Source organism: Zosterops lateralis (assembly GCF_965231275.1).
Source record: "Zosterops lateralis genome assembly, chromosome: 10".
NCBI lineage: Eukaryota > Metazoa > Chordata > Aves > Passeriformes > Zosteropidae > Zosterops > Zosterops lateralis.
In genome coordinates this window covers 2,711,516-2,734,907 of record NC_139770.1, presented here as the reverse complement: position 1 = coordinate 2,734,907, position 23,392 = coordinate 2,711,516, and the positions used below count along the sequence as shown (strand labels likewise).

The 23,392-nt window shown below is 41.8% G+C and overlaps 1 protein-coding gene across 1 annotated transcript in view; it reads left to right on the top strand.

The window, feature by feature from the left end:
* Positions 1–23,392, top strand: part of SI (sucrase-isomaltase) — a gene marked incomplete at its 5' end in the record, with an annotated part of 44,700 nt that overhangs the window by 16,052 nt on the left and 5,256 nt on the right. The window contains 29 exons of the mRNA XM_083868440.1: positions 90–206; positions 689–843; positions 1,119–1,203; positions 1,914–1,970; positions 2,309–2,433; positions 2,800–2,888; positions 4,091–4,140; positions 5,447–5,617; positions 6,093–6,242; positions 7,565–7,771; positions 8,526–8,680; positions 9,661–9,829; positions 10,697–10,793; positions 11,160–11,272; positions 11,362–11,487; positions 12,208–12,336; positions 12,442–12,549; positions 12,644–12,706; positions 12,960–13,094; positions 13,729–13,813; positions 14,713–14,851; positions 18,946–19,079; positions 19,627–19,661; positions 19,753–19,869; positions 21,086–21,234; positions 21,748–21,832; positions 21,929–21,985; positions 22,607–22,731; positions 23,168–23,256. Of these exons, the coding sequence (XP_083724566.1) occupies positions 90–206; positions 689–843; positions 1,119–1,203; positions 1,914–1,970; positions 2,309–2,433; positions 2,800–2,888; positions 4,091–4,140; positions 5,447–5,617; positions 6,093–6,242; positions 7,565–7,771; positions 8,526–8,680; positions 9,661–9,829; positions 10,697–10,793; positions 11,160–11,272; positions 11,362–11,487; positions 12,208–12,336; positions 12,442–12,549; positions 12,644–12,706; positions 12,960–13,094; positions 13,729–13,813; positions 14,713–14,851; positions 18,946–19,079; positions 19,627–19,661; positions 19,753–19,869; positions 21,086–21,234; positions 21,748–21,832; positions 21,929–21,985; positions 22,607–22,731; positions 23,168–23,256 (3,316 nt within the window). The remainder of the gene's footprint in view (positions 1–89; positions 207–688; positions 844–1,118; positions 1,204–1,913; positions 1,971–2,308; positions 2,434–2,799; positions 2,889–4,090; positions 4,141–5,446; positions 5,618–6,092; positions 6,243–7,564; positions 7,772–8,525; positions 8,681–9,660; positions 9,830–10,696; positions 10,794–11,159; positions 11,273–11,361; positions 11,488–12,207; positions 12,337–12,441; positions 12,550–12,643; positions 12,707–12,959; positions 13,095–13,728; positions 13,814–14,712; positions 14,852–18,945; positions 19,080–19,626; positions 19,662–19,752; positions 19,870–21,085; positions 21,235–21,747; positions 21,833–21,928; positions 21,986–22,606; positions 22,732–23,167; positions 23,257–23,392) is intronic.

The window sequence follows — 23,392 nt, the reverse complement described above, 5'->3', positions numbered from 1 at the left end:
GGAAAGTTATAATTGTGTTTTACTTTTCAAGGTGCAGAACACTGTACATCCAACACATTCTGATTTTTTTTAAATTATTTTTTTTAAAGGTTGGAGCAGATATTTGTGGTTTTGGTGATAACACCACAGAAGAACTTTGCAGAAGATGGATGCAACTGGGAGCATTTTACCCATTTTGCAGGAACCACAACAGTGAAGGTTTTGCTGTAAGTTGTGCTTTCTGTTCCAAACTGCTTTGTGTTACACGACCACATTTCCCTTAATACCACTTCTAATCCTCACTACCACTGACCAGCTTGAAAACAGACCCTTAAGCTGTCTTTTTGCTATTATAGATGGGAGAGGTTGGGTTTCATGAGGGTTAATTGAGAATACAGTTATTTGGCAGCAGTTTCATGAATATTGGGTGCTCCTACCACCAAGGAACACCGAGGTCTGTGTGAGCCACCAGGTTGACCCCTGGGGGAGCTTCTTGGCATGAACCTGCCTGCCAGGATGGATCCTGGAATAACCCTGATGGACAAGGAGGGATGGGCTGTGCAAACAGGACACCAGGTCACAGCAGCAGAAAGGAGAACCCAGAGCTGAGCTGCCCCAGGGAACCCCTCCTCTCTGAAACAGCTTTCCACACATTTGCCAAAGTATTTTGAGAAATCTGGAAATAATAACAGTGGATGTTTGCTTCCAGCATCAAGACCCAGCTGTGTTTGGACAAAACTCTGCGCTGGTGAACAGCTCCAAGCATTACTTGACCATTCGTTACACTCTGCTGCCCTACCTGTACACGCTGCTCTACAAAGCTCACACCCAGGGGAGCACCGTGGTCAGGCCACTGCTGCACGAGTGAGTTGGGGAGTTTTAGAACCAATAACAAAAGCCTGACACATTTCATGTGGTTAGGTGGTTTTCTAAACCTCTATCCTGTGAAAATGCCAATTGGGATATCTGTAGGTGATTCCCCAGTCTGTGAAACCTCATTTTGGTGTAATTGGGAGGTGTTTTTGTATGACATCCTTTAGTCATAATTGTGGACAACCAGTACCATGAAACCTTGGGGTTGCTGGTGATATAAATCACAAAAACAAACAATTTCTGCTCTATCCTTCACATTTATTTAGGTTCTACGCTGATGAAACCACATGGAGCATCGACAGGCAGTTCCTGTGGGGCCCTGGGCTGCTGATTTCCCCTGTCCTTGAGCCGGTAGGTTTGGCTGGTTTGGGATCTGTCTGGTAACCTTGGGCCATGTGGAGCCACCACTTCCCTCTCCTTCATTTATTGCTTCCAGTCAGAGAGCCCACAGCACATTTTTACTCCTGCTGAACCAGAAAATCTTGCAGTTAAATCCTATTCCTGTTTTCTATGGAGTCAAGGCTGTCTGGTCTGATATTCTGCTTTACCTCATCTTCACATCATCCCTGAATTTCCTTTGGAGTCAGCTTCTCTTGCTGAATTTCAGCTTCTCTCTGGTACAACAAGAAAGCAAAAAAATTGGGGCTTATTCTGTGGCAGAGTCCTGTAAATACTGATTTCCCCTGCCAGCAACACATTTGCCACAGCGAAAAGTAAAATATTTTTTAAATACAGAAAGGGAAAGAGAGAATCTGAAAGGTGCCAGCCCCAAAATACGTGAAAATAAAGAAGATAGAGAGATACTTGTGGATAGGATCTGGTTCACTGGGTTTGAAACATTGTGGCTTTCAATGAGCTGCCACTTTGCAGAGCAGCAATTCAGTTCCACCCCAGCACAGAAATCGTGCTTGGATTGCCCCTTTCACCTTCCTGGACACCAGGAAACAGCAAAGTGTAGAAATATCAATGGTTTTCTCACTGTGGGCTTCACCTTTATTGGAAAATTGAGTTTTTCCGATAAAACTGAAATATGAAAGTTGTTTCTTGGTTCACTTTTTTAGGGTGTGGAGTCCACTAATGTTTACTTCCCTGATGCAGAGTGGTACGAGTACGACACGGTAAGGAAATGCAGGGGATATTGTGGGATATCACATCATTTTCTAAATAGGAATGGGATGAAATAGAATTGTCAGCCCTGCTTTGGGGACAGAGATGTGAAGGAAAGACTTCGGGGTTACTTGGGAGACAAGGGATGAAGGGTGGTGGGATAAGCACAAGATTATGACATTAAATCATAGTGATATTCAATTATTGTATTTTATGTGCCCATAGATATTTACATAACTTAAACTTTTCTTTTGTAAGCAACGATTTGATGAAACTCAGGACTTAAGAAAGCGCTCCCAGCAGTGGGCAATACAAAACTCTTATTCTCTTTTCCATCCCTGTCCATTAGGGTGAATCAGTCAATATTAAGAAAACATGGCACAATTTGTACACCCCAGCAGAGAGAATGGGGGTGCACCTGAGAGGAGGATATGTTTTCCCTACTCAGAATCCAAGCAACACCACAGCGGCAAGGTACGATCCCAAATGGAACACTTTTAACATTTATTTTTTCCCCCCCATAACAGGGCTGAGGATTTCCAGGATACAAATAACAGCAGCCCATTGTATTTAGGATTTTCACTTTGAAATGTGGGAACAGCTGTGAGCCAAACCTCACCTCCACACCTTTAGTGATGAATAATTTGCACAGAAATTCATAAACTCACTGGGTGTTTCAATCCATTTGCATGAAAATGAAAGGAAACCGAGGATTAAACTTAATTAAGGCAGTTCTCCAAGGACTGTGACCCTGTTGGGTGTTTCACTCTTACATGAAGGTGGAGGATGCATCAAGAGTGTTTAGATGTTTGTAATAAACATAAATCTCCCTTTCCACAGCCGAAGGAATCCCATGGGACTGATAATTGCCCTGGATGCCAACAATGCAGCTTCTGGGGATTTGTTCTGGGATGATGGAGAATCTACAGGTGAGCAGCCACCAACAGTGAAATAAATATGGTTAACAAAGATTTCACACGCTCAGATTTCAGTGTTCCAGCTGAAAAGAAGACAAAGTAACACACTGCTGCTATTGCTCATAAATCAAACGGTTTTCATCAGTTTTAAGTAGAAAACTGTGGCTGTTATTATTGAAGTCGTAATTTAATTGGACACAAGTAAGGAAAAAAGACATGAGGCTCTAGTTTAAGGTCAAACCTCTACCTTAAGGTCAAACTTCTGGTTTTCAGGAGAAATCTTTAGATTGTCAGGAGGTGACAGGGTTTTCCCATAGGAGGGAAAACCATCCAGGGAGGTATCTGAGCATCAGTATTGGAAAACTTCATACATTCCACCTGTACAACTCCTTGTTCTTGTGAGTTCTATCAATCGTATCTCCCAGGAAACCTCCCAAGCCTCTTCTTTTTGGAATTTAGTGAAAATCAGGGATGCTTTTAAGAAATAGAGGAGTGATTCAGCTGATTATTGCTGCCATAAATCCAACAGGCCTTGGGTGGCTGCTGTGATGGTGGGTGACAGCTCCGTGTGCTCCTCTGGCCTGAAATAACAAAGCCATTACTGCCCTCACTGCTGCTGCCAAACAGAGCAATAAAACATCCCATCGTTTTATGGCCTGCCCAAAACTTACAGGTTGCAGTTTTACAGGGGAACCATTTGCAATTTGCCTGTGGTGACAGGATTTGGTTTTTTGTACGTGAGGAAAAAGAAAAAAAAAATCCAGATTGAGCATAACTTTGTATTTCTTTTTCCTGGTCATGTGTTATTTCCTCTCTTATGGTTCCATGACATTTATCCTTATTATTATCATCATCACCATTATTATCTTTTTTCTTATTTAGCTTATGTTGAAGTATTAGCTTTGATCAAAACTTTTATATTTAAGACAAACTGTGAAGAAATAACAGTAGAATAAAAAAAAAATCACAAAATTTTAGAGGAGCTGATTTCAAGGAATTTTTTGTGGAAAAAAAATTAGCTCTCCTGGGAGACTGGCCAAAGGAAAAAGAAAAAAGGGATATTTCAGTTCCTCAAAGAAACATTAGTAAATATTTGAGTTGCTTAGTGCAGCTTTGAATGAATTAAGTTTATTGGTCTCTAGCAGTGGCACAGCCCTACTTTAATTTTATTCTTTTCTGCACTCCAAGTGTAACTTCTTTCTTTTACCTTTTAGGTACAATTGAGAATAACAACTACATTTACTACGAGTTTAGAGTTTCCAACGTAAGTATTTGATTTTAAATTATCTTATTTTAATTTCTGATTTTTCTCCAGTATCTTTCAAGAGCATTCTTCTCTCTCTCTATTCTCCTGTAAGATTTGCTGGAAAAACAAAATATTTACCAAAGCCAAGAGGAATCATGTTCAAAATACTCTCATTTAACTGAGATGAAACCTGTTGGGTGTTTTTCTCCCAGTTAATGCAAATATATAAATAACTCCTATTTCCACATAAGCAGCAATATTTACTGAACAAGAGAAATCTAAAGCATAAGAGGCATTTAAAACAGAGTCAAAAAGGAGAAGCATGGATTTTGTGATTTATTTTTTGTTTTGTGATTTTTTTGTGCTTCTCAAAATAGCGGCACTGTAAAAAAAATATATATTTATACTGTGAAAATACAGCTGAATGTCTCCAAAGAGTGAGGGAGACCCACACCTTGCCTGAGCCCTCAGAAACTACACCAGGGTTAAGTTTTATTGTGCTATTTTAAGCTGAAAGTGCCTTTGCAGGGGTAATTGACATCAGGGTGGAGACCTGATAGTGTTTCCATCCAATATTGACAGTAACTATTACATAACATGCTATTACACAGCATGATAATGTATTTTTTCTGCAATAATAATAATGATGATGATAACAGTAATATTAATGCTGGGTGAAGATATTCATGCCTTTGCCATGATGCAGGAGCATGAACCAAGTGAGAGAATGCAGAGGAACACCAGAGAAGTGCTTGGATTAGTAATTTTTAAAATCATTATTAATCATAGAACTATTTGTAGATTGATTGCTGGAGTTTGAAACCCCATGAGTTGACTGTGATGACATTTGAATTAACAATTAACCACAATGTTCCCATGGAGGGCAATAAGGAAGTCCCACACACGTGTGACAGCCATGCTGCAGTTCCTCTGCTTGGACTCTCATTCTAAAAATAATTAATGACATGGAATAGGAAGTGATATTTTTATATCCAGAGAAGTGAGAACCTTTGGTTGTTGGAACTCAGCAGGATCCCAGACAGGTGGAGTTTATCTGCCCTGTCACAGACCCGCCCCAGCCTTTCTTTATTTCCCAAACAAGGAAAAAAAAAAAGCTGAAATGCAATTCTGAAGATTATTTTATACATGGTAGAAAATGTTTATTGTGATAACAATGAGCAGAGCAATAATAATATGTGTGGGAAAATATACTGGTTTATTTATGCTACAATGTGAAAGCCTTCATAGAGAAAAAATTGCTAAATCAGGAGGATTTTTTGGCAGATTTTCAAAATAAGAAGATGACCACTATATTATTTTTCAGAATGTCCTACAAATGACTGCTACACACAGCGGTTATGCTGATCCAAACAACCTGAAATTTGAGGAAATCAAGATATTGGGATTGCCCCAGGAAATAGCAACAGTTACAGTGACTCAGAACAACGTTGCGCAAGGTTATGTCCCCAATCTCACCTACGATGCTGGGAGAAAGGTAAAGCAATAACAGGAAAATGGAAAGTAAACATATTTAAAATTGCATCAACTTGATTTTATGTATTGCAAACGACAGTAGCCAGTGCCAATGTTGTTTCAGTGAAATACAATGTGAATTTTATTAGGGAATAAAAGTACAATTGCATTCAACTCTGCTGCATAAAAGTGCATCTTAAGTTATGCTCGCGGTGCAGCAGACAGCTTATTTCATGTATTTATTCCTGTTTGCTTCCAAGGAAGCTGTGGGATTAACTCCATGCTTTTAGAGCCTTAATTCTTCAGATTTTATCTCTACAAATATCAAATGTGTATATTTGTAAAAGTGAGACTGTGTCAAATCTTACAAGATGGGATTTTGTGAATTTTTTCAGTTTTTGAGTGTATTATTCTTAAGGACCAGCACCTCTTCTGACTGAAGGAAAGCTGGATGGGATGTGACATTTAATAACTCTTTATTGTTTCATATTTATAAGGTTGCTGTTATAAAAGGCCTTCAGCTTGATCTGGGAAAGTCTTACACAGTCACCTGGACTCTAAGAGCAAATGTCAATGAAAGATTTGATTGTCACCCCAGCCCTGACGCAACACAACAAAAATGTGAACAACTTGGCTGTACCTGGGAAGTAAGTCTTTATTTCTTTAAACTAATTAGACAAAAAAAAAAAAAAAAAAAAAAAAAAAAAAAAAAAAAAAAAAAAAAAAAAAAAAAACCAGCCAGAGTAAAAGGTTTTCCTTTGTGGTTGTTACAGAATAAAAGCGGTCTGGGAGATTTGTCAGGTTTAAATAAAATGGACACACAGCCGGCCTGTACTGATGGATTTTTATTTACCTCAATACCTGACAACCATTTAAATTCTACCAAATTATATCAGGAGTTGAGGAAAAATGAGGGATTTTTTGAAAGATGAACAGAAATTTTAGATAATATAATAATATCATTATATTAGAGTTATGAAAAAGTAGAAGAACATCTTCAGCTGCCCCTTCTGCCTCAGTGGCACCGTGGCCTGCAAGGCTCAGCCCCTTTGTGTCACCTTCAGGGTCACTCAGGGACATTTTCTGACAAATTAACTCCTCTGGATCCCAGTTTGAGAGGAAATCCTTAAATCCCACAAAAATCTTGATTCATTTGTAATCTTGGTTATAGCAACATCAAGGAGCTATTTCCAAACCTTAATCTCTGACATGAAGTTCTTTAACACGTGGGGTTTTATGTATTAATATTATTAATTATTAATGAACGTGTGAGAGCAACATGGCCTGGCAGAGTTGAACTTCAGAAGGTGCCTCCAACTAAATTATTCTCTGTTCTTCTAAATCTAAAATGCCCATTTTGGGCCTTTCCTATAGGAATGAAATCCAAAATTCTGTGCTGGCTGCTCCAGTTGATGAACTGCTCTGGTTTTGCTGCACTGCTAAAATAATCTTTTGTAATTTTGTACATTTGGAAATGTCAGATCTCGGATGAGTAGGTTGTTATTTTCACTGGATATATTAAGGATAATTTGTGTGAATAAAGGCAGTGGAAAGATCTGCTCTGATGTTGCCTGAGTGTGAAATGGGTTTTGGGCACATCTCCTTGAAGGTGGCCAGAGAGCAATGGGATTAAAAGGGACAAAACTTTAGGAATTTCCACAAGCCAAGATTAAACCACGTTGAGGGATTGATCTGAAGATCACAGAGATGGGGAACTTAAACCCATCTTCATTGCACAAGGATTAGTTTTCCTGGCAGAACTATTTGTGCATCCTCCACCGGCTGCCTTTATTACACCTGAGTCAGTGCAGCGATTATTGTGTATTATTTCTTTATTCAGAATTCCATTATTTTTTTCTCCCAAAATCCTCCACTTGGTACAGATCTGATAAAAACAGGATTCCATGTGAATACCAAACAAAAACTCCAGCTGATTCGCTAACCTGACACTCCTTTCTGTTTGCACCAGGCGGCACAAAATCCCGATGCTCCTTCCTGCTACTACAGCTCCGGCAATCCTTACTCAGTAGAGAGCATCAGTTATTCCCCCGATGGAATCGTGGCTGACCTCAAACTGGACACCTCCATGGTCAGAGCTAACGAGGCTTCCACTGCCCCAATCAGCACCCTGCGCCTGGAGGTGAAATATCATCTCAACCACATGCTGCAGTTTAAGGTAACGCCATCCCAGAGTATTTTATTTATGGACATTATAGCCAAATTTATTTTTCACAGGCAGAGGCAGCCTTGTGTAAATATGTTTCTCCTTCTAACCAATTATTATTGCTCTTAGCTTGAATCTTTTTTTTTCACCCTAGAATCCTAGCACTCAATTTTACACAGAAATTGCATGAATGAAAGGTATAATGTCAGTGTATGTGTGTAAAGTCAACCAGGAATTTGAAACTGTCAGTATTTTGTTGATATTCAGGTAAATTTATCTGTAAGTGCTCTCGTGACTCTACAGTTTTTTAAATCTGTCATTGCACTTCTATTCTAAAATTTTTCATGCACTGTTGTTTAATTGTAATTTATTGCCATGTTTTTAATAATATCAAGATAAGTGGTCAGACATCAAAAACTAACTTCTATCAGCTTTCATAATACAGAAAACCTGAAAGAGAATCCTAAAAGTTGAGTGAAAAGATGAACTAGAAAAGTATTTATCACACTTGCAAGGTATGCACACATATATTTTAAATATAAGTATATACTTTAAATTCATGTAGATAATTAGACGAGCCATTCCTCATCCAAAATAAATCTTTAAGGTTTGTTGGTTGGGATTCTTTTCCCCCCAACAAAATCCTGTGAAAGGATTCAAGAACATGTATTTGAAAGGCAATACCACCGCAAGCATTTTAAAACTCATATCAGATTCAGATTTCCAACAACTGAGTCATTTAAATAAACTAATTTCTGCCTGACAGATCTATGATTATGCGAACCCCCGGTACGAGGTCCCAGTGCCCCTGAACCTGCCCAGCTCCCCCAGCAGCACGAGCCAGGACCGGCTCTACGAGGTCTCGGTGCAGACCCAACCCTTTGGGATCCAAGTCCGCCGCAAGAGCACGGGCACAGTCATGTGAGCCACTGACACTTCTTGTTACTTTATTTCACTTTTTTTTTTGTAGCTTTTTTCCCTCTAAACCTTTTCTCTGCGCACGTATCAGACTGAAGAACACTTGGCAGCTCTGAAGGCTGTGCCTTGTGCGCTTCCCAAGCCTATGGGAGAAAAAATGAGTTTCTACAGTTCCTAAAATAGATATTACACAGCACTGCTTATTACGGATTGGCCATTTGGGTCAATTTTGGGGAATGGTTAAGGGAAAAAAAAAAAAATAGAAGGAAGTAGTGTCCCAACTAACCTTAGATGGGTTTTGGTAACGTGACAGATGACCTTAATTTTTTCTTGATTAAGTCAGAGTTAGGGAACAGAGAACAGTTGAGTGTGTTATGTTTTTTATTCAAAAAAACCCAATTTTATTTAATTTTTTTAAGTACTCAAAACTTAATTGCAATTTGAGTTTCCTTCTGCCAACCAGAATAATAATTCAACCTGCAATTGAAGCTGCTGGAACAATGAAATTCTCTGGCAGAGCCCACCAGGCTGCAGTTTTGATTTCTAACTGGAAAGATGCTGATTTATAGTAAATGTGACCTATGAATGCAATTTCAGTGTAACCTGCACAGAAAGTCCAGTGAACTGTAAAAAACACTTTATTTACTATATTCCATGTGGGTCTAGTGCTCAGACTTGGAGGAAAATAGGATTGCAGTGTCCTGAAATGTGTTTTCTCACTAAATTGCCAAAATACAACTTGCAGTGCATGATGCCTGTGTAGGGTTCCTCTCTTTAGAGACACACAGGACTTTGTGTCCCCAAACTCTTCAGCAATTCTTAGGCACCATCATTTCATTGTGCCTTAAGTTTCCTTGATAACCACGACAGTTTTAGTCCACTTTAACTAAAGAGTGAGATTTCCAGAGAAAAAGAGTGGCCCAAAAGAAACAGAGCCCTGAGGATGCTCTATTCTAATTTTCCCTTTCCTCTTCCCACTTCAGCTGGAATTCAGCCCTGCCCACCTTCACCTTCAGTGACATGTTCATCCAGATTTCCACCCGCCTTCCATCCCAGTACATCTACGGGTTTGGGGAGAGTGAGCACCCCAGTTTCCGACACAACATGACCTGGCACACCTGGGGAATGTTCACCAGGGACCAGCCTCCAACTGTAAGTAGGCAAAGAAGGAGAAAATGTGATTTTTTTTTTTTTTTTCTTTTTTTGAACCGACGAGTGCAGGAATGTTCAGCACGACTTTAAAATTCAGTGAATGTCTGCTGGTACTGGGCATTGGCTCTGACCATATTTATCACAGTTTACAATTTAGATGGTGTCTCCATGGCAAAGGTCTCCTGTAAACCCATTATTTGTGACGTGCAAGAACAATGTGAGGAGCTCAGGCCCTCAGTCAGGTGTTGGAAGGTGCCAGATGGCTTAGGAGTAACAGCACGTTCCTCCTTTTTTTTATTCTTCTCATCTCATTGTTTCGAAAATTAGACATGAGTCAGAACAATTCCTGTTGCTTGGGGATTAATTTAGTACTTACACAGGTAAAGCAGAAATCTTATCTCTGTTTATTTGCCTTATTTCCTACAAGATAGCAAATTTCCAATTATCAGGGAACGGCCAACGAAATAGCAGCAGCTAATCATAGCTCTAACTTCCAGTTCAGGCTGGAACACATTTTGAGAAAATTAAATATAATGTCACCAGCACCTTCTGAGCACGTAGACACCTGATTCTGTTTGCAAAGAAGGGAAAGTTTTGTCCTGAAGAAGCACCTTCTCATTAGTGAAATTTAAGTGCAGCAATACCTTTGCTTTCCTTCCTGCCCGAGCAGTCTGGACAAGCCTGACAAATTGTGAAGTTCCAAGTGATCTTCTGCAGGTCTGTTTTGTGGTTACGTAGGGTTTAGGTGTATAAATTTAAAGTTTATTTTGCTATCTTTGGCACTTGTCTTATATTAAATTTATTACTAGATGGTGATATGTTGAAATGTTTCCCAGTAAAATGTATTTTATTTTATTTTATTTGCAGTACAAGCTGAATTCCTATGGTTTTCAGCCATATTATATGGCTCTTGAAGAAGATGGCAATGCCCACGGAGTTCTCTTGCTTAACAGCAATGCAATGGGTACGAAAACCTTCACCTTATTTCAGAAAATTGTGAAATGGTGTGTGTTGGAAGGGACCTTAAAATTCATCCTATTCCACCTCCCTGCAAGGATATTTTCCACTATCCCAGGCTGCTTCTATTTGGCCTTGGACACTTCCAGGGATCCAAGGGCAACCTCAGGGCTTCACCCCCCTCACAAGGAACAGTTTCTTCCCAATATCCCCTCTAAGCCCCTTCTCTGTCATATTGAAGCCATTCCCCTTGTCCGATCCCTCTAGACCTTTGTAAATTGTCTCTCTCCATGTGCTCCATTTTTACAGCCAGTGTTTTGCCCCGGTGGCAAACCCAGGCACCCTTTTCTCACTTCCTTCCCTCCCCTTCCAGATGTGACATTCCAGCCCACCCCTGCCCTGACCTACCGCACCATCGGAGGAATCCTGGACTTCTACATGGTTTTGGGCCCGACTCCCGAGCTCGTGGTTCAGGAATACACCGAAGTAGGAGCCTGACTAACGCTGGGCTTTGGTGGGTCGGTTTGGTTTCTCTTCGCCCCTCCTCACCACGAGCATCCTTCCCTGTTTTCCAGCTGGTTGGGCGCCCAGTCATGCCAGCCTACTGGTCCTTGGGATTCCAGCTGTGCCGCTATGGCTACGCCAACGACTCGGAGGTGGCCCAAGTCGTGGAGGAGATGAAGGCAGCTGGGATTCCCTACGTACGTTGGGAGAAAATAACATTTGAGCTTTCGAGCTTCGTGGCATTGACTAAATCCACTTAGACACTAAAGCAGTGACCAACCACAAAAAGCCCACTGTGGTAAAGAGGAACAGGTTTTGTGCCGCGGGCTCTGGGGTGTGTTAAAAGCTGCTTGGATTTCTTCATTATGCACATGGAAGAATGAAAGGAAGGAGCAGTGATTGAGGAAAACCAGCAGGGGGAAAAAAATGAAGCAGAATAATTTCACTGCCATAAATCTCTGTCATGTCAGCTGTGATTTGGCCCAGGTTGTTGTTGTTGGGATGGTAGGAATAGCACCTAGGTGTAACAAAATTATGTCTCAAATTGAATATTGCTTCATTTTAAATGTAATAATATCAATGTTTCAATAGAGGTCAACTATTTCCATTGTTTCCCTATAGCTATGGAAATAGAGGTGCAGTTTCTGTGTACGTAGGTATGGACAAATCCATATTTTTCTCTATTTTGTATCAATTTCTCCCCTTAGTTTAGATGCATCAGTGAAAGGCTTATTTTGGTTTGGACCTGCTAATAGATTGTGTAATATAAATTTAACAACTTCAGCCTGAAGTTACCACTGCTTCTAATTTTACACATCAAAAAATCAGTATTTTACTTATTTTGGCCCATTTTCAATATTTGGCAAAAAAAAAGAGGAGAAAATAATTATTTCTTTCCTTTTTCTTTTGAACTGCAGGATGTCCAATATACAGATATTGACTACATGAACAGGAACCTGGACTTCACCCTTTCCCCACGTTTTGCTGGGCTACCAGCTCTGGTCAACAAAATCAAAGAAGAAGGAATGAGATTTATCATTATCCTGGTCAGTTTGTAATATTGCTTTTAAATTCCAATGTAGCATCACAAAATGGAGAATATATTCAAACGTGAGTTTTGAGCATAAGGGTAAAAGTGCTTCTAATTGTAGGATCCAGGCATTTCTGGGAATGAAACCGGTTATCCTGCCTTCGACAGAGGTGTAGCCAACAGAGTCTTCATAGAATGGCCTGATACCAATCAAACTTTATATTCCAAGGTACTGTCCAGGCAAGAGTGAACCTGTGTGTTGTTGATGCTTCAGTTTGTATTTAGTGTGGTTTGATTATTTTAAATATTCTTTGTCCTATTAGGTCTGGTCGTTCCTTCCCGGTGTCCAAATCAATGAGTCACTGCCTCATGAAGATCAAGTAGAGGTCAGTACTGACATGGCTTGGTTCTGGACTCAGATATAGATATTAATCACTTAAAATAGCAGCAAACTCATTGATAAATCTGACAGCAGGAGTAAGTTGCAGAAATTAGTTAAGCCTTTCTAAGAGCCAAAAAATTTAGTGAACAAGCAATTAGGATTTTTTTCTTCTTTAATCTTTTTTTTTTAATTCCAGAACTTACATATGGAATACCTTCAGTCCCCTTACCTGTCTTGCTTTCCTTCTCTCTTTACAGAACTATGTGTCACACTGTGCTTTCCCAGATTTCTTCCGCAATTCCACAATGGAGTGGTGGAAGAGGGAAATCGTGGAGGTCCACGACAACCCCACCGACCCCTCACAAAGCATCAAGTTTGATGGCCTGTGGACAGTAAGTGTGGAAATGCATCTGATTTCTGGGTTGTTTTGCTCTGCCTGACGCTGGTGGTGGGGGCCTCAATTCCCAATTCCCAGTATCTGCACTGCTCTGGCAAAAGTATCCCGTGTTAAATTCCCATTAAGAAAATGTTGGTCTTGACCATCTTGGAGTCTGTTTCCTTGAAACAAAGAACTCTTCAGTCACAGAATAATCTGGGTTTGAAGAGATTGTAAAAATCTTCTATTCCCACCCCCTGCCGTGGGCAGGGGCACCTTCCACTGTCCCAGGCTGCTCCAATCACTGTCCAGCCTGGCCTTGGACACTTCCAGGGATCCAGGGGCAGCCACAGCTTCTCTGGGCACCCTGTACCAGGGCCTCCCCACCCTCACAGGGAGCAATTCCTTCCCAGTATCCCATCTAATCTTGCCCTCCTTCAGCCCAAAGCCGTCCCTCTTTTTCTGTCACTCCATGCCCTCATGGAATGTCCTTTTCCTGCCTTTTTGTCATCCCCTTTAATGGAACATGGGATGTCCAACTGAGACTGCAGCTGCAGGGGGCTCCTGAGAGCCCTGCAATGCTGCTTGTGTGTAATCCAGAATTTATGGTGTTCTGTAGCGAACTAAGGGGTTCTGCTCTGTGTTTTCAGGACATGAATGAACCAGCAGCTTTTATGAATGGCGCCATGGGTGGCTGCAAGGACGAACTCCTAAATTATCCCCCCTACATGCCTCGTAAGTCTGATCCCTCCTTAAAACACTTTTAGTTTTTTCTGGTTCCTGCATGAATTCTTATCTGGTACATGGGGCATAAAAGCTGAAATAAAGATGGGTTTATAAACCCACAGCTCCTCACTGAACGTGGCCCTTTATTCCTGAGATTATGGGCACAGTGCAATCCCAAATATTTCAGCACGAGCTGTGCAGCACTTTGCAAAAATAAAGTTCATTCCAGCTCCTTGCTGCATATGGATCTCTATTTTGTGTCTAAGTGCTTTGCTTGAGGCACGGCAGAGAACTGAGCTCTCTGTTTTGCAGTTTTCTCAGATGAATAATGCAATTAATTAAATATTTAGAAAATATCCATGTGTCTCCTCTCATTACCATTTATGTGAGCAGTCAAATGCTTGAAATGCTTTGCTTTCTTAGCTCAGCTTTCCTGAAGTACTGCTGTAAAGTAGTACTAATTAGGAATTATTTATTAATGGTTTATTAGCATACTCTCGCTGCTTGCTGTTGTATTCAGGTTTCATGAGTGTTTTCTCAGGAATTTCCAGGAAATTAATATTCAGACACAGATCATACCCCCCAACCACACCCATTTTTCTGTTTGTGTGGTTAGCATGACAGTGTTTAAAAAGATTTGAGATATTTTCTGATAGACTCTGTTTATTCTTTGAGCCTCTGTAGTAAGATCATCTATAACTGAGCTATTAAAACACTCCCAGGCCCAAATACCTGCACAGGAATATTGAAAACATTCCATTTTGGAAATGCTATGTTTATAATTATAAATAAATAAGCAACAGCATAAAGACACTGAATGCCTAACAGATTATGAAAATTAAGAAAAAGCAACTCAAGTGACTAATACCTATTATTAATAATAAATATATTTCTACCTTTTCCACAAGGTTTGGGATACATGTCGACAGGATTAATCTACAAAACTCCCTGCATGGAGGGTCGGCACTACCTGCCAGACGGGACCCCGGCCAGACACTACGACGTGCACAGTCTTTATGGATGGTCCCAAACCAGAGCCACCCTGCCGTGAGTGCTTGTTTGAATATTCCATTCCTGCCTCCAAAACACGCCCCAAATGGGCTCTCCATGTCTGCATTCCTACTGCCAAAACTTCCATTGGTTAATTTAAGATGCTTGAGGCATCTTTCTCTTTGCTCTGACTGATTTGGTTTTCCAATCCAGCTCCCAGAGGAGCTCCAGGGGTTGGAGTTATTCCAGCCAGGGACCTCCACTGTGGTGCAGGAAGGGTGGTGGGAGCAGAGCTGCAGAAGATGAGGGTTTTTCAATCCAGAGGAGCTGAGTGCTCCAAGGGCTGGAGTTATTCCAGGCAGGGATCTCCACTGTGGTGCAGGAAGGGTGGTGGGAGCAGAGCTGCAGGAGAAGGTGAGGGTTTTTCAATCCAGAGGAGCTGAGTGCTCCAAGGGCTGGAGTTATTCCAGCCAGGGACCTCCACTGTGGTGCAGGAAGGGTGGTGGGAGCAGAGCTGCAGGAAAAGGTGAGGGTTTTCCAATCCAGCTCCCAGAGGAGCTCCAAGGGTTGGAATTATTCCAGCCAGGGATCTCCCTCTGTTGCAGGAAGGGTGGTGGGAGCAGAGCTGCAGGAAAAGGTGAGGGTTTTTCAATCCAGAGGAGCTGGGTGCTCCAAGGGCTGGAGTTATTCCAGCCAGGGATCTCCCCTGTGCTGCAGGAAGGGTGCAGAGGCCCCAGAGCTGCAGGAGAAGGTGAGGGCTGAGCTGAGGCTGTGCTTCCATGGCTCCACTGCAATAAATCCCTTCTGCACATAAAACTACTGGAATTAAAACATCACCTACTCATTCTTTCTGGGTGTTGCCTAGTTTGCTCTGGTTTCCCTCACGCCTCACACCCAGTGAGGGGAAAATGAAGACAGGTTTTCAATCTTATGAATTTCAGAAGGGCTCGATTATGTTCTCTATTTAAAATGAAGTAAAAAGGGGGAATGGTGACTTTTAAAATGCAAAGTGTGAGCACAAAGCTTTGCTTTGAAGCATTTCTTTCCCCAGTTCCAAGGCCATTATCTGTCCCTCTGAATTGTCCCCAGCCTGCTTTAGATAACACCTGATCTGATGATAACAGCTCATTTCCAATTCAGCCAGCGAGCAAGGCACAGATTTCCTGTACACATCTTAACCTTAAAGCCCTTGGGAACTTTGATATGACCAGAAAGGGAGAAAATATCAGGGGTGTTTGGATTTGGGAGAGGATGTTCCATTGGCAGCAAGCCTGTGCTGCCCTGCCAGTCAAGGCAGGGGTGGAATTGCTGACAGGACAGGAGGGAATGTCTGATCCCTGTGCTGTCAGCCCAGTCTGATGGGATTTGGGCATCACAAAATGAGGTGGGTTGGGCCCTGGCTGAGCTCCAGGTGCCCATCAAAGCCTGTCCAACTCTCCCCTCCTCAGCTGGGAAGAGGAGAGAAAGTATAAAGACTCATGGACTGAGATAAGGATAGGGAGAGACCACTCAGCAGTGACTGTCACGGGCAAAACAGCTCAATTGTGAAAATCAGTTCAATTTACAATCAAATCAGAGACGATAATGACAATTAAAACCAAATCTTAATTCCTTCAAGTCTTCCCTTTTTTTATCTAATTCATTCCCTGTTTTCAACCTGCTCCCCAGCAGAGGCAGAGAGGACATGGAGCAGGGGTTGCAGTCAGTCCATCACACGCTGTCTCTGCTGCTCTTTCCTCTCCTCCCTCTCCTCCCTTGCTCCTCTCTCTGGGGCTCTACAGCATCCTGCCAGGATCCAGCTCCACCACAGGCATCCCAAGGGATCACAGAGGGATCCCAGGCATCCCAAGGGATCACAGCATCCTTTGGGCATCCCCCTGCTCAGGTGTGGGCTCCTCCAGGGGCTGCAGGTGGATTTCTGTCCCTGTGCTGCAGAGAAACACCAGCTCCAGAGCCTGGAGCATCTCCAGACCCTTCTGCACTGACCCAGGGCTGCTCCTCCCACATATCCTCACCCCTCTCTCCATCTCCAGTTGCTGTTGGGAGCTCCATTTTCCCTTTTTTTATTCCTGTTATCCCAAAATCACTCAGTGCTGCTGGTGGGTCCAGCCAGGGGCAGGTCCCTCTATCAGAAAGGAGGAAGCTGCAGAAGTTTCTCCCTGGAGCCACCCCTGCCAAAACCTCACTGTGCAAACCCAGTGGAGTAGAGAAGAATTTGATAGGGGAAGGGATATGGCCATCGTTTCTGTGTTTTAAGTATGAACTGAAATATTCTCCTCTCTTTTGCGAGGCACTGCGACAGAAATCACTGCAATAAATCTCACAGCTCGCACAGATATTCTCGCATTGGAAATTTATAGCAAATGTTATCTACAAAATATAGATGTACATATATTTCGCTCCCAAATTTATTTTTTTCTGGCAGTAACTGAAGGGGTACTTGTGAAACTGAAGAAACGCAATAATTTATTTTGATACTAAACCATCCAAACAGAAAGATTATTTGCACACAGAACTCACAAAAGACTGTAACTGAAAAGTGAACGTCAGTATTTTATGTAACCTGGGTGTCATTTCAGTTCTCCATCCATTAGCCACAGAAACTTCGGGATGTTGCCTTGATGCTGCTCTTTTGTAATGAGGGTTTTGCATAGCCAGAGCCCTTATTAGTGAATACAGGAACTGTTTGGAGGTAAATTCAGCCTTTGTGACCTGAATAATTGTTTTTCATGGATAGAAAAGCTCCAGAGCTATGGAGCTCCAGGCACAGCACACTCAGGTCCTGCTCATCCCTGAGCAGTTTGACACGTGGCATTCACTGCCTTCACTCTTGAAATTTTATCTGCCACTTCCCAAGCATTATTGACACAGGGAAAACAAGCAGAGAATTAAAACATTGGACAATATGTTACAGAGGAATAAAGGATCCAGGAGAAGTTCCTGTTTGTCTTGGAGGAAATAATTGTGGCACATTAGTCTGGTTTAATTGCGGCGGCAATTTAAGTGACTCGTGTGTCTTTGCTGTAATTATGGTGTCACTAAAGCTGCAAATCCTATAGAAAAATAAGCAAATAGTGCCTTATTGAAGCAGCAGTTTAGGCAATTATGGTGCTGCTCACATTGGAGAGCAGTGGGGTTTAATCAGGGTGACTTTTGGACTAATATTCATATTGATATCCTGTCACCTTGGTCTTTTGGAAGGACTACAAACCCCTGAGTCTTTTTTTTTTAATTTCATCACATTTTAGTTAGCTAAACTTATCCTGAGAGGTCCAATGCTACTCTGTTTTCACTCTTCTGAGCCTTTTGGTTTGATTGTTGCTAAATTATTTCCAGCTTTTTGTTCAAGTTTTCAGGTACTTTAGGAAAGGAATGACGTGCCCTCGCACACATTTTTGAGCTCTTTGAAAATGGGCTCAAAAAAATTTTGCCACATTCCTATTTTCCCACAGAGGAGTTAGCCTGAGATGGAAAACTCCTTTTTTAATCCCTCCTTGTTTGCCAGTTCTCTTTGCAGCTGCAGGTTGACCAGCTCTGCTGGGATTGTGTCTGGATCATATTGAATTGCCATAAAAAGCACGAGTGGGTTGGATGTGTACGATGTAGCCCTTCACTACAATAATACAAACCCATATATTTCTTTTCAATGATGCCTTAAGTTTTAGGTTTTGTGTATTTCAGATTCTTTGCTGTTTAGGGGTGTAGTTTTGAGACTCATATTCAGTGTTGTCTCTTTTTACAGAGTAGGGAGACAAAACAAATCCTTTTCCAGATGGAGACCAAAGACAAAGGTTACAAATTTTCAGCCCCAAAAGCACAAACAAGGGTGGCTGAAGGGAGAAACAAGAAGGATGGGACTTCATAATCTGAAACTGTAATTGGACAATTAAACCTCAAGATGCAAGTGAACCAAAATTTATAAAAGTGTGAGACCTGGTGACCATTTTGGGTCCACCTTGGTGTAGCCCTGTTCAGGCTCTTGTCCTGCCCAAGGTGGATCCTTAAAGGCCTTTTAATAAATCTCTACTTTATTCTCTTAGCTCTGTCCAGTCTCTGTTCCAGCTCATCCAAGGCATCACAGAGGCTCTTCTGCAATAAATTCTCTTGCAGAATTTCTCCTGTAACTGGTTTTTGTGTCTGTTCCCACCCAGGGCCCTGCACGCAGCCACCAAGGAGCGCGGGATCATCATCACCCGCTCCACCTACCCCAGCAGCGGGAAATGGGCCGGGCACTGGCTGGGAGACAACAAGTCAGCCTGGGACCAGCTCCGCAAATCCATCATTGGTGCGTGGCAGGAAAAGGGGCTGCACTCCTGGGATCACCCACTCATGGAATGGTTTGGGTTGGGAGGGACCGTAAAGCACAGGCGGTTCTGCCCCTGCCATGGCAGGGACACCTTCCACAGGCTGGGTTCCTCTAAGCATTACCCAACCTGGCTTTGCTCCTCCTTCCTCTCCTTGCTTTTTGTACTCCTGTGATTTTTAGCTGGGAAAAAAAAAAACTGGTTCAGCAATCAGGATTTGTGGTCAGTTCCTTTTTTACTTTTTCTTCTTACTTCCTTCTGTATCAGGTGGTGGGAACTCCTTTAATTCCCTTGGGACCAGACCCCTCCAGGTCCTGTGTCCTGCCACTCATCTTTTTTCTTTGCTCATGTCCACCTACATCCTATCTCCTTCTGTAGCAGGAAAACGTGACACATTAAGAGAAATTGTGGGGCTTGTATCTGTTTTTTTTTCTCTTCTGATTCAGTAATGTGATAAACATTGTCTATGTAAAATGTAAAATGTAAAAAAAACCATGGCCAGTAACTCCAATTTATTTGTCTTTTCAGGCATGATGGAGTTCAGTCTCTTTGGAATATCTTATGTAAGCTAATGAGTTATTAACTTATATTTAATTACCACGATGCCGTGCACGATAATACAGTTTTTCATTTGGCTTATTCTGAAAATTTCAGACGGGAGCTGATATCTGTGGCTTCTTCAACAACTCCGAGTATGAGCTGTGTACCCGCTGGATGCAGCTGGGTTCATTCTACCCATATTCCAGGAACCACAACGAGAAAGGAACACGGGTGAGTTGCAATTTTTAATAGTTTTTAGCATCTGGGCCTTTTGCAACACACATGCAAAACTAGCCAGAACAATGCACAATTGCCTTGGCTTAAAAAAAAGAAATGCATTCTAAGTAAAATGGAGAAGAAAAAAAACACTTTTGGCTCTTTATCAAATGAAGATTGTCATTATTTCTATGCTAGCTCTGCTGTGAGCCTCCCCATCACCTGGGAGGTTTTGTGCCCACAGAGAGGCTGCTCTGGGGTTTGGACTCTTGAAGGAAGCACAAAGTTCTAACTTTGCTTTCACTGAATCAAACTCTGCATATTTTCCCCTCTGGGCCGTTTGCATTTCAAGGAGCTACAGCAGGGCTAAAATGGAGATTGGATGGCAAACACACTTCAAGAAACAGAACTGACCTCGCTGCTCTCAGCCCTAATTGCCCATAATTATACAACAAATGAGAAAATGGGGCAGTGCAATAAGAGGCTGGAGTGAGACTCAGGAATTTCTGTGCTTTGCACGTTTGCCACCATCAGATATTGTATTTCTGCTCAAAGGAAAGGGAAATAATTGCCTAAATGGAGGCTAAGGACTGGAGTGGAGAAAGCTGTAAAACAAGATAACTGGGGAAATAAAAAAAGAGGGAAACAGCACTTCTGTTGCAGGGAAAGCTCCGGGTCTAGCAGAGTGGAGCTATTTAGATGGCAAATATCTAATGGATTAAAGTCTCCTTTTCAAAGGCAGCTGCTTTATCTCGCAGCACACACCTTCCACAGGCCTGTGAAAGCCTCCAAAATGCAGATTCAGGGTTATCGTGGTGCTGCCAGTCTTCCCCAATTTGCCCAGGTATTGTTCTATCCATTTAATAAAGATTTGAGGCTCCCCTGACAGCAGCCCTTGGTGCCTCGGCCTGGCTGTGAGTGTGGGAGCAGAGGCTGATGGATGATGTCCCCTGGGACGTGTCACACCTTGAGGACACTTTGCATTAAGCATTTTTACTGTGTTCCCCTGGGTTTTTATCAGCTCTCCTCTTTCTAGTCCCCTTCCTGGGGCTGGCAGTGACAGCCACGCTTTTCTCTTGCTCCTGAGTTGAAGAATAAATAAATAAAGGAAGACTCTGCTCTGCTTCATTGGAGGAATTTCCTTGGTTCATTTTGCTACGTTGATTTGGGTTTTGTAGCTTTCTCAGGCAGTCCCACCCAGCTTCTCTAACAGCACTCTCTTCTCTTTCAGAGGCAAGATCCTGCTGCCTGGGATGTAGATTTCAGTCGGATGTCCAGGGATGTGCTGAGCATAAGATACACCCTGTTACCTTATCTCTACACCTTAATGTATGATGCCCACGCCCACGGCAGCACCGTGATCCGCCCCGTTCTCCATGAGTAAGTGCAATTCCTCTGCTCTCCTCTCCAAGAATTCCCATTAAAACTCTTCTGGTTGCGACCACCTAACAACAGAGTTCCCCATTTGTTACAGCGTTTCCCCCTTCAATAAAAAAACCCATTAAATTTTGGCTGGGAAAAACTGAGTTTTTTGCATGCGGTGATTTGGCTTTTTCAAAGAAACTCAGAAAACAGTGACTCGAATTAAAGAGTCTGTCCAAGATTTTATTATTGTAAATAATAACCATAAGACTTTTAGAGTTTTGTTGTCCCAACACAGTGAAAAGCAAAAGCAAAGCAATGGACAGACCCCCCTAAAGCTGAGCACCAACTCAAGTATTTCTAACAATTGTCACATCAGGACTCTTGTGCAGCCATTAATTGATCTCTGAATTATTAACAGCAATAAAGAGGGAATTAGATACTAGAAAGAATAGGTGAAATGACTGACAGAAGGGTCTTCAAGGAGGAGCTCTTTGGGAAAGTTCAGCTCTGTCTGTCTCATCCTGACAGGTTTGTACAGGACAGGAACACGTGGAGCATCGACGAGCAGTTCCTCTGGGGTCCTGCCCTGCTCATCAGCCCCGTGATGAAACTGGTGAGCTTTTTTTTAACCATTTATTACTAATCTCAGTCTAATTGGGCTTCACTTTTTGATTCGAGGTGCCTAAAATATTTGTGTGTTTAATTGCAGAACGATCGGAGCGTGTACGCTTATTTCCCCGACGCCCGCTGGTATGATTACCACACGGTAAGTCACCCTAAAAAAATTGAGTTTTAAAACTTCTTTTTTCTGTCTTTTCACAGTGCTGAGCATGGCAGGGAGGTGGGAACACTCACCTGCCTAATTTGCATTTAATATAAGTTCTTAGAAACATAAAATTTACTCAGCTAAATAAAGAATTTTAAAAAAATCCTTGATTCCTTTATATTAATGTATAATAACATGGCCAGAGTTATGATAAATGAAAAGGTGAAATAATACCTTTAATTTAGAGTTCTTTTCACTTTTGTAACCCTCAAATGATACACAGAAGTTTTTTTAATGAAATATTCTAAAAAAGAAAGGAAAAAACAGGTTTAGTTGCATAATTTTTTTTTTGGAAAATTATAAAATATTTGGAAATAGGAAAAGCAGGATCAAAACCCCCTTCATTAATCACAGGTTTGCATTTCACCCTCTTGCCCCCTTGGGTTCAGCTGCCATCACCCATGGTTAGTCCAGGCTTTTACAGAGCCAAAATTTCAGGATTTCTCTCATTAATAGTTACTCCTGCAGTAACAACTCCTGATTAACCTGTCCAGAGAAATATCATTTCATTCTGAAGGAAAACCCTGTAAAAAAAAATCATAATTTTTTTTTTGCACATAGGACACAGACACTGGCTTTAGAGGACAATTCCAGAATTTATCTGCTCCTTTGGACCACATCAACCTGCACATCCGAGGTGGATACATCCTGCCTTGGCAATTACCTGCTAATACAACAGCTTACAGGTAGGAAGAAGTGAAAAATTTAAATTCAATTTGCCTTTTGAGTTTTTTTGGGTTTTTTTTTTTTTTTTTTTTGGGGGGGGGGACTTTTTGGTTTTTGTTTTTTGGTGCTTTTTTTTTTTTGTCATTTTTGGGGGGGTTTTGTCAGTTTTGGGGGGTTTTTTTGGTTTGTTGGGGTTGTTTTTTTTTTTTTTTTGCTTTTTTGTTGCTTTTTTGGGTTTGGGGAGGTTTTTTTGTTGGTTTGGTTTGGGTTTTGTTGTTGTTGTTTGGGGGCTTTTGGTGTTTTTTTTTTTTTCTTAATGGTCTTTAGTAGCATGGGACAGGAGGATGGCTATGGGAGGTCAGTTGGGTGGTTCACAACTGTTCTGTACAGAAATTACCATTTGGGGAACATGGAATGTGATTGTTGAGGGAATTGAGAGAAAATTGTGTTTTGCAGCCGGAAAAACCCAATGGGACTCACGGTGGCCCTGGATGATAATCTGAGGGCTGAGGGACACCTTTACTGGGATGATGGTGTTCGTATTGGTACGTCCACGGCTTCTTCCCTTCATAAAACCCTTTTTTTTTATTCCTATGAGAGTTTTTGGACACTGCCCAGTGAGGCTCCATCCCTCCAAGCCCAAATTCAAGGAGACGAAACCAAACCCAAGGATGCTGTGGT